Source organism: Pelodiscus sinensis, chromosome 8, assembly GCF_049634645.1.
Source record: "Pelodiscus sinensis isolate JC-2024 chromosome 8, ASM4963464v1, whole genome shotgun sequence".
Classification (NCBI taxonomy): domain Eukaryota; kingdom Metazoa; phylum Chordata; order Testudines; family Trionychidae; genus Pelodiscus; species Pelodiscus sinensis.
Window position 1 is genome coordinate 374,610 of NC_134718.1, and position 14,121 is coordinate 388,730.

The 14,121-nt window shown below is 53.7% G+C and overlaps 1 protein-coding gene across 3 annotated transcripts in view; it reads left to right on the forward strand.

The window, feature by feature from the left end:
• CPN1 (carboxypeptidase N subunit 1) overlaps positions 1 to 14,121 on the forward strand; it is a 49,217-nt gene that overhangs the window by 21,040 nt on the left and 14,056 nt on the right. For all 3 annotated transcript variants that reach the window (XM_075934441.1, XM_075934442.1, XM_014571920.3), the window contains 4 exons: positions 4,784 to 4,978; positions 6,972 to 7,083; positions 9,890 to 10,029; positions 10,287 to 10,386. In XM_075934441.1, the coding sequence (XP_075790556.1) occupies positions 4,784 to 4,978; positions 6,972 to 7,083; positions 9,890 to 10,029; positions 10,287 to 10,386 (547 nt within the window). The remainder of the gene's footprint in view (positions 1 to 4,783; positions 4,979 to 6,971; positions 7,084 to 9,889; positions 10,030 to 10,286; positions 10,387 to 14,121) is intronic.

A 14,121-nucleotide genomic window follows, 5' to 3' on the forward strand; every position in this document is an offset into this window, starting at 1 on the left:
CCCCCCGTAGAAACACCCACCCCTGTTCGGTACCTTCCCTCCTCCCGTAGAAACACCCACCCCTGCTCGGTACCTTCCCTCTCCCCGTAGAAACACCCACCCCTGCTCGGTACCTTCCCTCCCACCGTAGAAACACCCACCCCTGCTCGGTACCTTCCCTCCCCCCGTAGAAACACCCACCCCTGCACGGTACCTTCCCTCCCCCCGTAGAAACACCCACCCCTGCTCGGTACCTTCCCTCCCCCCGTAGAAACACCCACCCCTGCTCGGTACCTTCCCCCCCCGTAGAAACACCCACCCCTGTTCGGTACCTTCCCTCCCCCCGTAGAAACACCCACCCCTCTGCTAGGTACCTTCCCTCCCCCTGTAGAAACACCCACCCCTGCTCGGTACCTTCCCTCCCCCCGTAGAAACACCCACCCCTGTTCGGTACCTTCCCTCCCCCCGTAGAAACACCCACCCCTGTTCGGTACCTACCCTCCCCCCGTAGAAACACCCACCCCTGTTCGGTACCTTCCCTCCCCCGTAGAAACACCCACCCCTGCTCGGGACCTTCCCTCCCCCCATAGAAACACCCACCCCTGCTCGGTACCTTCCCTCCCCCCGTAGAAACACCCACCCCTGCTCGGTACCTTCCCTCCTCCCGTAGAAACACCCACCCCTGTTCGGTACCTTCCCTCCTCCCGTAGAAACACCCACCCCTGTTCGGTACCTTCCCTCCCCCCGTAGAAACACCCACCCCTGTTCGGTACCTTCCCTCCCCCCACCATAGAAACACCCACCCCTGTTCGGTACCTTCCCCCCCCCCCGTGGAAACACCCACCCCTGCTCGGTACCTTCCCTCCCCCCGTAGAAACACCCACCCCTGCACGGTACCTTCCCTCCCCCCGTAGAAACACCCACCCCTGTTCGGTACCTTCCCTCCCCCCGTAGAAACACCCACCCCTGCTCGGTACCTTCCCTCCCCCCGTAGAAACACCCACCCCTGTTCGGTACCTTCCCTCCCCCCGTAGAAACACCCACCCCTGTTCGGTACCTACCCTCCCCCCGTAGAAACACCCACCCCTGTTCGGTACCTTCCCTCCCCCCGTAGAAACACCCACCCCTGCTCGGTACCTTCCCTCCCCCCGTAGAAACACCCACCCCTGCTCGGTACCTTCCCTCCCCCCGTAGAAACACCCACCCCTGCACGGTACCTTCCCTCCCCCCGTAGAAACACCCACCCCTGCTCGGTACCTTCCTTCCCCCCGTAGAAACACCCACCCCTGCTCGGTACCTTCCCCCCCCGTAGAAACACCCACCCCTGTTCGGTACCTTCCCTCCCCCCGTAGAAACACCCACCCCTGTTCGGTACCGTCCCTCCCCCCGTAGAAACACCCACCCCTCCTCGGTACCTTCCCTCCCCCCGTAGAAACACCCACCCCTGCTCGGTACCTTCCCTCCCCCCGTAGAAACACCCACCCCTGCTCGGTACCTTCCCTCCGCCCCCATAGAAACACCCACCCCTGCTCGGTACCTTCCCTCCCCCCGTAGAAACACCCACCCCTGTTCGGTACCTTCCCCCCCCCCCGTAGAAACACCCACCCCTGCTCGGTACCTTCCCTCCCCCCGTAGAAACACCCACCCCTGCTCGGTACCTTCCCTCCCCCCGTAGAAACACCCACCCCTGTTCGGTACCTTCCCTCCTCCCGTAGAAACACCCCCCCCTGCTCGGTACCTTCCCTCCCCCCGTAGAAACACCCACCCCTGCTCGGTACCTTCCCTCCCCCCGTAGAAACACCCACCCCTGTTCGGTACCTTCCCTCCTCCCGTAGAAACACCCACCCCTGCTCGGTACCTTCCCTCTCCCCGTAGAAACACCCACCCCTGCTCGGTACCTTCCCTCCCACCGTAGAAACACCCACCCCTGCTCGGTACCTTCCCTCCCCCCGTAGAAACACCCACCCCTGCACGGTACCTTCCCTCCCCCCGTAGAAACACCCACCCCTGCTCGGTACCTTCCCTCCCCCCGTAGAAACACCCACCCCTGCTCGGTACCTTCCCCCCCCGTAGAAACACCCACCCCTGTTCGGTACCTTCCCTCCCCCCGTAGAAACACCCACCCCTCTGCTAGGTACCTTCCCTCCCCCTGTAGAAACACCCACCCCTGCTCGGTACCTTCCCCCCCCGTAGAAACACCCACCCCTGTTCGGTACCTTCCCTCCCCCCGTAGAAACACCCACCCCTGCTAGGTACCTTCCCTCCCCCCGTAGAAACACCCACCCCTGCTCGGTACCTTCCCTCCCCCCGTAGAAACACCCACCCCTGTTCGGTACCTTCCCTCTCCCCGTAGAAACACCCACCCCTGTTCGGTACCTTCCCTCCCCCGTAGAAACACCCACCCCTGTTCGGTACCTTCCCTCCCCCGTAGAAACACCCACCCCTGCTAGGTACCTTGCCTCCCCCCGTAGAAACACCCACCCCTGCTCGGTACCTTCCCTCCCCTCGTAGAAACACCCACCCCTGCTCGGTACCTTCCCTCTCCCCGTAGAAACACCCACCCCTGCTCGGTACCTTCCCTCCGCCCCCATAGAAACACCCACCCCTGCTCGGTACCTTCCCTCCCCCCGTAGAAACACCCACCCCTGTTCGGTACCTTCCCTCCCCCCGTAGAAACACCCACCCCTGCTCGGTACCTTCCCTCCCCCCGTAGAAACACCCACCCCTGTTCGGTACCTTCCCTCCCCCCGTAGAAACACCCACCCCTGCTCGGTACCTTCCCTCCCCCCGTAGAAACACCCACCCCTGCTCGGTACCTTCCCTCCCCCCGTAGAAACACCCACCCCTGCTCGGTACCTTCCCTCCCCCCGTAGAAACACCCACCCCTGCACGGTACCTTCCCTCCCCCCGTAGAAACACCCACCCCTGTTCGGTACCTTCCCTCCCCCCGTAGAAACACCCACCCCTGCTCGGTACCTTCCCTCCCCCCGTAGAAACACCCACCCCTGCTCGGTACCTTCCCTCCCCCCGTAGAAACACCCACCCCTGCTCGGTACCTTCCCTCCCCCCGTAGAAACACCCACCCCTGCTCGGTACCTTCCCTCCCTGTTGCCCCCTCGGGAAAGGTCCACCCTGCTCAGTACCTTCCGTCCCTGCCCTCCCCACCAGAAATGTCCACTCCTGCTAGGTGCCCTCCCCCTCACACCCTCCCTCAGAGAAGCAGCGTCTCCCGTAGGAGCCTCAGGCCTTGGTTGGTGTCACAGGGCCATTGGGTGGAGCTGACCCAGCAGCTGCCTGTGTCAGTGCGTTCTCGCCGTTCCATTCCATGGCAGTCGGACCCTACCAAATTCATGGTCATGGAAAACGTGTCATGAATCGTGAAATCTGGTGTTTTGTGCTTTTCCTCTGTACTATACAGATTTCATGGGGAGACTGGAATTTCCTGCCCCGAAGGGGAGTTGCCGGAGGTCACAGGGATATTGTAGGGGGCTCGTGGAATGGCCACCCTTACTTCTGCGCTGGCTGCAGAGCTGGGGGGCTGGAGAGTGGCAGCTGTTGGCTGGGCAACCAGCTCTGAAAGCTAATAACAGCACAGAAGTAAGGGTGGCAACACCCTACCAGGCTGTCCTTGCTCTTGTGCTTCTGCCTTCAGAGCTGGGTGGCTGGAGAGAGGCAGCTGCTGCCTGAGGGCCGAGCTTTGCAGGCAGCAGTACAGGAATAAAGTTGGCAATACCATCCCAGGCCAGCCTTACTTCTGTGCTGCTGCTGGCGGCTGCTCTGCCTTCAGAGCCGGGCTCCCAACCAGCAGCCACCACTCTCCAGCTGCCCATCTCTGAAGGCAGAAGTAAGGGTAGCAATACCCCCCCCACTCACAATAACCTTGCACCCACTCCAACTCCTGTTTGGGTCAGGACCTTGATAGTTACAATACCAGAAATTTCAGATTTAAATACCTGAAATCATGAAATTTACTATTTGTAAAATTCTTCGATCCTGAAATTGACCAAAATGGACCATGAATTTGGTAGGACCCTACCTATAAGTCTGCACTGGAAAAGTGTTTGAAAAATCCTGTGCCTGTTGTGAGTGTGGAAGGACGCTTGAAGAGGGGAGATTGACAGGTTGTCAAAGCAGGTGCAGTTTGGCTAGTGGCAGCCTGAGGGGAATGTGGCAGGTGATAAGGTCAGACATGCAGGCGGGAGTGAGCAGGGCAGGGCTTTGAGTCTGAGCTATGCAGAGCCACGGGGAGGTATCGCGCCCTTGAGTCTGAGCTATGCAGAGCCACGGGGAGGTATCGCGCCCTTGAGTCTGAACTATGCAGAGCCACGGGGAGGTATCGCGCCCTTGAGTCTGAGCTATGCAGAGCCACGGGGAGGTATCGCGCCCTTGAGTCTGAGCTATGCAGAGCCACGGGGAGGTATCGCGCCCTTGAGTCTGGGCTATGCAGAGCCACGGGGAGGTATCGCGCCCTTTGGCGATGGACCAGGAGCACAATCTGGCAGTCACGTTTGGACAGGTCAGAGGGGCAGGGCAGCTGTGCAGGAGGCGGTGCCATGGTCAGGGCAGCAGATGTTCAGGGGAGCATGAGAATTCGGGCATCTGAAGAGAATTGGGAGGCTTCTTGCGGTGCGCTGCGGGAGAGGCAGCAGGATGGGTCACATCCGGCTGGAGAAGCAGCGCTGGGGCTGGTAACGTGACAGCTGGAGAAGGGACAGGGAAGCATGTGGAACCCAGGCTAGAAGGTAGCGCCCCCAGAGCACGTATCCACAAGCCAAGCTCACACTGGCATCTCCTTTGCTTACAGGTGGAGCCAGAGACCCTGGCTGTGATTAACTGGATGAACTGCTACAACTTCGTCCTTTCAGCCAACCTCCATGGCGGAGCCCTAGTGGCAAATTACCCCTATGACAAAGCCCAAGAGCAACGGGGCCGGGGCCGGGGCTATCACCATGCAAGCAACACCCCATCCCCTACCCCTGATGACAAGCTGTTCCGGAAGGTGCGCTGGGAACACCGGGAGGCCCAGGTGCCTCCTGAGACATGGGCCCCAGATGGCTGCTCTCCCAAAGCGAACTTCTCTTGAGTCAGCAGCTGAGCCCGCCTGCGAGGTCAAGGGTGTGGATCTGGGATTTGAACCCAGGCTACCCCCTTGGAGCCCTCCACCCCCGAACACGTGATGGGCTTGGGATCAGAAATTCCAGTTTTAGCCTAACATTTGGTTTGCATCATCTGCCACAGGCAGAGATGTTGAGCTAAATACATCCCTGGCATAAATGACACCGAGGTCCATGGTGTTTGCCCCAGGATTGAATCTGGCCCATTTCCCGTGCACAGAGTCTAGGGACAAGCCCCTCCTGACTGGTGCAATAATCCGCCCTGAAGGTCTGAGCCTGCATGTGCTGAGAGCTTCCAAAGTTGACCTGAGTGCCCTCAAGTCCCAGGGCTGCACCTTGAGCAGGAACGAGCTCTCGATGCTGCCCACAAGCCCCCCCTTCGCCCCCCCAACGGCCTGCGCTGTGGGGACTGCAGTGTGCTGCGAGCTCTGAAGCACCAACTTTCCACCGTGTTTCCCCAGGCAGCCTGCATGGACGGAGGGTTTGCCGCGCTCTCAGGGCAGAGAGAACCTGGCTGGGGTAGAAAAGTATCCGGACAGTAAATCCTCTGCCTCAGGGGCGCCAGAGACGCTTTTGGTTGTGGGCTTCCTCCAGCTTCCCTGGCCCTGCGCAGGAGACAGCCGGTCTCCTCTCTGCTCCCACGGCTCGTGTTCGAGAGCCCGGGCTGACCTGCTGCCTGATCCCAAGGACTGGCTGACTGCAGCCTACATTGGTTGTTTTCCAGAGAGGTGGATCTTGTTGCTGTGGGAACGAGAGCCAAAGCCAGGGCACCAATCAGAAAAGGCAATGGGCAGGTTTTGTCCTGGATTCTCCATTGCAAGTCCGGCTGAATTTATATTGCCACAGAACCCTTCCCCCACCTCCCCAGCCAGGGTTCCCATTGAGCAGCAAACCCAGACGGGGACAGGGGACCGGCCCCACCCATCCCCCAGCTCTAATTCTCCACCCGCTTTGTCGGCAGGTTCCCGAGCTTCTGGGGCAGAGCTGCCAAATGTCTAATCACAGAAAACTGAACATCCTTGCCCCCTCTTCCTTGCCACTTCTTCAGGGCTTTGCCCTCCCCCCATCTCTCCTCACTCATCTGCTCATGTTCAGCAGGCTGGGGCACAGGGGTGGGGTGCAAGAGGGAGTTTGGGGTATGGGTTCTGGAGGGCATGCCTCAGGTCGTGCCCAGGAAGTGGTGGCATGTCCCTCCAGCTCCTAGGAGGAAAGGCAGCTAGGTGGCTCCATGCACCACTGCCACCCATAGGCACGGCCCCTGCAGATCCCATTGGTCACAGTCACCAGCCAATGGGAGCTGCAGAGCTGCTGTTTGGGATGGGGTCAGGACAGCATGAAACGCCCCAGTGGCAGTCCCCTCACCTAGGAGCCAGAGAGACATGCCACCGCTTCCCAGGAGCCATGCAGAGCCAGCCAGGGAGCCTGCCAGCCCTGTGCCAATTGGACTTTAATGGCCTGGTCAGTGCTCCTGGAGCCACCTTTTAGATCAGATGTTCTGGTTGAAAACTGGACACCTGGCAACTGTAGCTGGGGGCAGGTTTCCTTGCTGGGGGCAGGGCTTGGGGAAGAGGTTCCTATGTCCAAGGGGTCAGGCTTGGGGGCAGGTTTCCTTGCTGGGGGCAGGGCTTGGGGAGCAGGTTCCCAAGGGGCCCGGGCTGGGGGCCAGTTCCCAAGCTCCTATGGACAGGGCTGGGGTATAGGTTCCATTGAGGGGGGTGGAAGAAGTGGTGTGGTTGTGCTGGGCCTGCTCTCTCCCATGGGTTTGGCTTCCTTGCAGGGACACCTGCTTGTCCTTAGCATAAATGGGAGCAGACGGGTGGAGGGACATGGGCCAGGGGGCGAAGCCAGCACTGTGACCAGCCTGATGTTCTCTTGCAGCTGGCCAAAGCCTATTCCTACGCCCACCACTCGATGCACCAGAGCCCAACGTGTGGGGAGCAGTTTGCCGACGGCATCACCAACGGGGCCTCCTGGTATTCTCTCAGCAAGGGTAAGGGCAGGGCGAGGGGCACTGGGTGTTGCAGAAAGGTCCGTAGGGAACAGGAGAGGCCTGGCCTGCAGAGGGAGTAGTGGGGAAGGGATGAGCAGGGTGGGGGGCCGGGAAAGAGGGCAGTCGCTGGGGTGGCAGTAGGGAGGCTGTGGCTTGAGGAAGGGAGTGCAGCAAGGTGATGGCCATGGGGAGGGAACAGGGTAAAGGCTGATGACACTGTTGAGTTAAAGGCGGTGGGCTTGCACTCTCAGTGGCTTTTGAGTACCCAGATTCCGAGGGATTGGTCAGGAGCACTTGTTTCTGTGAAACTTGAGTATGAAGCCGGGAGGGGTGGCGATGCGCAAGTGATGAGACGTAAAAGGAGCGATACAATTTTTTAAGAAAATCTATAAAAATGGGAAATGGTGACAGCCAGCCGTGTGCGGACAATTGACAAGGGAAGTTAGAGTTTTCTTGTGCACCTTTGTGTCCACTTGGATTAAGGGTTTTAAAAAAAGACATTAGGAGCAGAAGAAATCCTAGCAATGGGCTAGATCCACTGCTAACTGGGGATGTTCAGTACTTGGCAAGAAACTGGATGAACTAGTTTATTCTGAGCCATGCGGGAGGGTGTTAAACAGCAACAGCTAAAATTCAAAATATTCTGATCTTGTGAACCAGACTTTTAAAAGAATTGTCCAAGAGCTCTCTGAGCCAGTAACACTGACATTTCACATATCTAGGAACACTGGGAAAGACCTAGGGAACCAAAACAACGCTAGTGTTGTGCCCATATTATAAAAGGGAGAACAGGATGGTCTAGAGATGACGGTAGGCCAGTTGTCTTGACAATGATTCCAGGCAGAATCTTGGAAAGGCTGTTACGAGACGCAGTCAGTGAAGAAGTAAGGACGGTAGAAAAATAAAGCTGACTTGTGTGGTTTTATGGAAGGATAGTCTGACAAACCTGATATTGAGTTGACAAAGCTAATTGTGCTGATACAATATGTATTTGTAGGGCATTTGACATGGTACACCCCTGACGTGTTGATGAAATAGCACTATACAAAATGAATCCAATTTATAGTAAGTGGATTAAACTGGCTAATCAATTAATCTAAAAAATTAATCGTAAATGGGGATTCATCATGCCACGACAGTGTTTATTTTTTGCAGCTTTTTCCAGGTTCTCTTTTTGACTCAATGCTATTCAATATCTTTATCAACAATTTGGAAAAAATGTAAAATCATGGATGGTGAAGTTTGCAAATGACTCCAAAATTAGTGGGCATTAAATAATGATGATGAGAGGCCACTGATACAGTGGTCTGGGTCACTTAGCAGTCTAGGCTCACTTGAGTCGCATGTTTTAAAATAACTAAATACAAGGTCCTACATACATTGACCAAGACTGCAGCTCACACTCACAGGAGAGGGATATAAATGTAACCGTGTTAGTCTGGTGTAGCTGAAACAAAATGCAGGACTATGTGGCACTTTAAAGACTAACAAGATGGTTTATTAGATGATGAGCTTTCGTGGGCCAGACCCACTTCCTCTGATCGAATAGTGGAAGAAAATTGTCACAACCATATATACCAAAGGATACAATTTATATATATATATAAAAGCACTTTACACCTAAGTTTAAACAAAGACATTAATTATCTTACCCATTACAAAGATAGCTTCCCCAATTATCACCTCTAATATCATTAGCTCACAGACATTTACCTTTCCCCCCTCCCCCGTCCCCCTTTTGTTCTGAAATGTGATTTGTCCTTTTCATATGTGTTCATTTTTTTAATTGTATCCTTTGGTATATATGGTTGTGACAATTTTCTTCCACTATTTGATCTGAGGAAGTGGGTCTGGCCCACGAAAGCTCATCACCTATTAAACCATCTTGTTAGTCCTTAAAGTGCTCCATAGCCCTGTTTTTTGTCACAGGAGAGGGACTGTGTTTTAGAAAGCAGTGGATCTTAAAAAGACTTTGGTGTCGTGTAGACACAAACTGTTCTCCCAGTGCAATGTGGCAGCTAAGGGAGCCAATGCCATTTGTGAATGTCTGAATACTCAGCAGAAGCAGGCAGGCAGGATTACTGTCGTATACAGCACCGTGAGCTCCCGCCAGGGTCCTATATCCGCGGCTACTGGCCGAAATTCAAAAGGGATATGGAAAGTTGGAAAAGGCTCCGGAAAGGGCTCCACTGATGCTCTGAGATTTGGCAAACCTACCTTCGAGAGAGAGCGACTGACACATTTGATACATTTAGTTTATTGAACAGACAGTTCAGAGGTTATTTGTTCATGGTTTACTAGTCCCTGCAGGGGGGAGAACAGTTTCTAACAGGAGAAAACTCTTTAATCAAGCAGAAAAAGGCTGAACAAAGCTCACAGGTTGGATGCTGAGATTGGTCCTGCCTTGGGCAGGGGGCTGGACTCGATGACTCCTGTGGTCTGTGCCAGCCCTGGGGTTCTAGGATTCTGCAACGCTGAAGCTAGATAAATGCTGGCTAGTCCTGAGGGGCCAATGCTGTACAGTGAGTGATTAACCAGTGGGACGATGTCCTGAGGGAGCGCAGTGGCTTCTCAGTCCCCTCAAGTCTTTCCATCTGGGCGGAGCGTCTTGCGAACGTCGGGGCGCAGAGCTGCTGAGGGACCAGATACAGGAAGGGCAAAGAAAGGGCGCTGGGGCTGCTGGGAAGGACACCACCATACACTTGGGGGGAAGGAAGGGAGGGTCTTTGGGAGGGGAGGGCTGTACTGGAGAAGGGGGCACGGCCTTTCTCTGACCCTGGCCACAGCTCTCCCTGTCTCCTCCCAGGCATGCAGGACTTCAATTATCTTCACACCAACTGCTTCGAGATCACCCTGGAGCTGAGCTGCAACAAGTTTCCTCCTCAGAAGGACCTGGAGAAGGAGTGGCTGGCCAATCGTGAGGCTCTCGTCACCTACTTGGAGGAGGTGAGAGGGCCAGGCCCTAGTGCCAAGCCCTGTGGGGCTGAGCTCCCTTTTGCAGTGCAAGGGGAAGAGATGTGACGGTGGGGCCACCCGCACAGGCTGGGAACATGGATGCTCCAGAGGCGGCAGCCCCCAGGCCTGGCCTGGTTACGGGTGGGGGGAAATGGAGGCGCCGCTGGAGTCTGTCCTCCTGCTCCAGTGGGGCCTGGCAGGGAGAGGCGCAGCCGCAGGAGCGCGTGAACCCGTCTGTCTATCTGCAGGTCCATCAGGGCGTCAAGGGGCTGGTGTCCGATCAGAACGGCAATGGGATTGCAGGTGCTGTGATTTCTGTCCAGGGCATCGGCCACGATGTCACCTCCGGTGGGTTTGCCTTTTGGTAACATCCCCTTTAGCCTGATCTGGGAGGGACACAGTGTGACAGGCAGCCTGGGATGGGGAACCAACTGCAGGCCTCTCCCCGTCCTGCACGCCCACAAACGTGTACACAGGCAGGGCCACAGAATCCTAGCGCACTAGACCCGGGAGGGACCTCGAGAGGTCCCCTGCCCTCCCGGCAGGACCAAGCGCCGTCTAGACCAGTGTTTCCCAAATGGTGCTCCGTGGAACCCTGGGGTTCCGCAACCCTTCTAAAGTAAGGGTTCCGCAAGAACTCGATCACCCCCCCCCACCGCAAGAGACAGAGAGGAGCCCACGCACAAAGACGCAGGCTCCTTCTTTGGCTTCCCACCGGCTTCCGGACACCTTCCCTCCCCTGCTGCCACTCTGCATTTCCAAAGCCCACTCGGGACATGCATGACTGCATTTTGGCCCCCAGGTCTCCCCGGTCCACTCCCCGGTGGTGTGGGGTTCCTCGAAATTCTTCCGAGTTTAAAAGGGTTCTGTGGCCAAATAAAATTGGGAAACACTCATCTAGACCATCCTTGACAGATGGCTGTCTAACCTGTTCTTAAATATCTCCAGTGATGGAGATTCCACAACCCCCCTGGGCAATTGATTCCAGTGTTTGACCACCCTGACAGGAAGGAAGTTTTCCCTAATGTCCAACCTAAACCTCCTTTGCTGCAGTTTAAGCCCATTGCTTCTTGTCCTGTCCCCAGAAGCCAAGGAGAACAATTTTTCTCACTCCTCCTTTTTGACACCCTGTTGAATACATAAAAACTGCTGTCATGTCCCCTTTCAGTCGTCTCCTTTTGAAATTAAACAAGCCAAATTCTTTCAGTCTTCCTTCATAGCTCATGTTCTCTAGACCTTCATCATTCCTGTTGCTCTTCTCTGGACCTTCTCCAATTTCTCCACATCTTCTGTGAAATGTGGTGCCCAGAACTGGACACAGTACTCCCATTGGGGCCTAATCAGCACAGAGTAGAGTGGAAGAATGACTTCTAGTGTCTTGCTCACAACACTCTTGTTAATGCTGCCCAGAATCATATTTGCTTCTTTGCAACAGTGTCACACTGTTGACTCATATTTAGCTTGAGGTCCACTCTGACCCCTAGATCCCTTTCTGCCGTACTCCTTCCTAGACAGTTGCTTCCCATTCTGTATGTGTGAAGCCAGGCTTCATGAACTGGGCTTGTTTAGTTTGGAAAAAAGAAAATTAAGGGGGGACATGATAGCGGTTTTCAAATATCTAAAAGGGTGTCACAAGGAGGAAGGAGAAAATTTGTTCCTCTTGGTTACTGAGGACAGGACAAGGAGTAATGGGCTTAAAGTGCAGCAGGGGAGGTTTAGATTGGACATTAGGAAAAAATTCCTAACTGTCAGGGTGGTCAAATATTGGAATAAATTGCCAAGGGAGGTGGTGGAATCTCCCTCTCTGGAGATATTTAAGAACAGGTTAGATAGACATCTGTCAGGGATGGTGTAGACGGAGCTTGGTCCTGCCTTGAGGGCGGGGGGCTGGACTCGATGACCTCTCGAGGTCCCTTCCAGTCCTATTATTCTATGATTCTATGATTGTTCCTTCCTAAGCGGAGCACTTTGCATTTGTCCTTATTAAACTTAATCCTATTTATCTCAGACCATTTCTCCAGTTTGTTCAGTTCATTTTGGATTATGACCCTATCCTCCAGAGCACTTGCAATCCCTCCCAGCTTTGTATCATCTGCAAATTTAATAAGAGTACTCTTTAGGCCAATGTCTAAATCGTTGATGAAGATATTGAAAAGATACAGTCCCAAAATAGACCCCTGAGGAATCCCATTTGTTATGCCCTTCCAGCAGGATTATGAACCATTAATAACTACTCTCTGAGAATGGTTATCCAGCCAGCTATGCACCCACCTTATAGTAGCCCCACCTAAGTTGTATTTGCCTAGTTTATTGATAAGAAGATCATGCGCGATCGTATCAAATGCCTTACTTATGTCTAGGTATGACATGTCCACCACTTCTATCTTATCCACAAGACTCGTTATCCTATCAAAGAAAGCTATCAGATTGGTTTGACATGATTTGTTCTTTACAAATCCATGCTGGCTGCTACCTATCACCTTATTATCTTCCAGGTGTTTGCAGATGAATTCCTTAATTACTTGCTCCATTATCTTTCCTGGCACAGAAGTTAAACTGACTGGTCTGTAGTTTCCTGGGCTGTTCTTATTTCCCTTTTTATAGATGGGCACTAGCCCATTTCCAGACTTCTTGAATCTCTTCCATCTTCCATGATTCTTCAAAGATGACAGTGAAAGGCTCAGATACCTCCTCTATAGCTCCTTGAGTATTCTAGGATGCGTTTCATCAGGCCCTGGTGACTTGCAGACATATAACTTTTCTAAGTGGTTTTTAACTTGTTCTTTTTTTATTTTATCTTCTAAACCTATCCCCTTCCCACTAGCATTCACTATATTAGATATTCTTTCATCATCAGACTTCTTGGTGAAGACCGAAACAAAGAAGTCATTAAGCACCTCTGCCATTTCCAAGTTTCCTGTTACTGCTTCTCCCTCCTCACTAAGCAGTGGGCCTACCCTATCTTTGGTCTTCCTCTTGCTTCTAATATATTTATAGAAAGTCGTCTTGTTACCCCCTTTTAGTTAGTGTGAGCTTGTTTTGTGCCTTTGCCTTTCTGATCTTGCCCCTGCATTCCTGTGTTGTTTGCTTATATTCATCCTTTGTAATTTGTCCTAGTTTCTACTTTTTATATGACTCCTTTTGGATTTTTAGACCATGCAAGATCTCCTGGTTGATCCAAGGTGGTCTTTTGCCATACTTTCTATCTTTCGTATGCAACAGAATAATTTGCTTTTGGGCCCTTAATAATGTCCCTTTGAAAAACTTCCAACGCTCTTCAGTAGTTTTTCCCCTTAGTCTTGCTTCCCATGAGACCTTAGCTACCAGCTCTCTGAGCTTACCAAAATCCGCCTTCCTGAAAACCATTGTCTCTATTTTGCTGTTCTCCCTTCTAGCATTCCTTAGAATCGTGAACTCTACGATTTCATGGTCACTTTCTCCCAAACTGCTTTTCACTTTCAAATTCTCAATCAGTTCCTCCCTATTTGTTAAAATCAAATCTAGAACAGCTTCCCCACTAGTAGCTCTTTCAACCTTCTGAAATAAAAAATTGTCTCCAATGCAGTCTAAGAACTTATTGAATAGTCTGTGCCCTGCTGCGTTAGTTTCCCAACATATGTCTGGACAGTTGAAATCCCCCATCACCACCAAATCTTGCGTATTGGATGGTTTTGTGAGTGTTTTTTAAAAAGCCTCCTCCACCTCTTCTACTTGGGTAGGTGCTTTGTAGTAGACCCCTAGCATGACCTCACCGGTGTTTTTTACCCCTCCTAACCTAGCCCAGAGACTCTCACCGCGTCTGTCTTACGTCCATCTCCACCTCAGTGCAAGTGTGGACATTTCTGATAGGCAACACCTCCTCCCTGTTTACCCCGCCTATCTCCCTGCTGTGCCTCTGCCTCCCCTGCCCCCCGTGGAGATGGTGCTGGGGGGAACCGGCTTTACTGGTCCCCCCCCAGCACTGGCTCCTGCTCCCCACCCTTGCTGATGGGGGGGAGCAACTAGGCAAGTTGCTGCTCAGCTAGGTGATACGCATTTGCTTATTGGATAGTCAACTAGTCACTTCCATCCCTACCCCCTGGC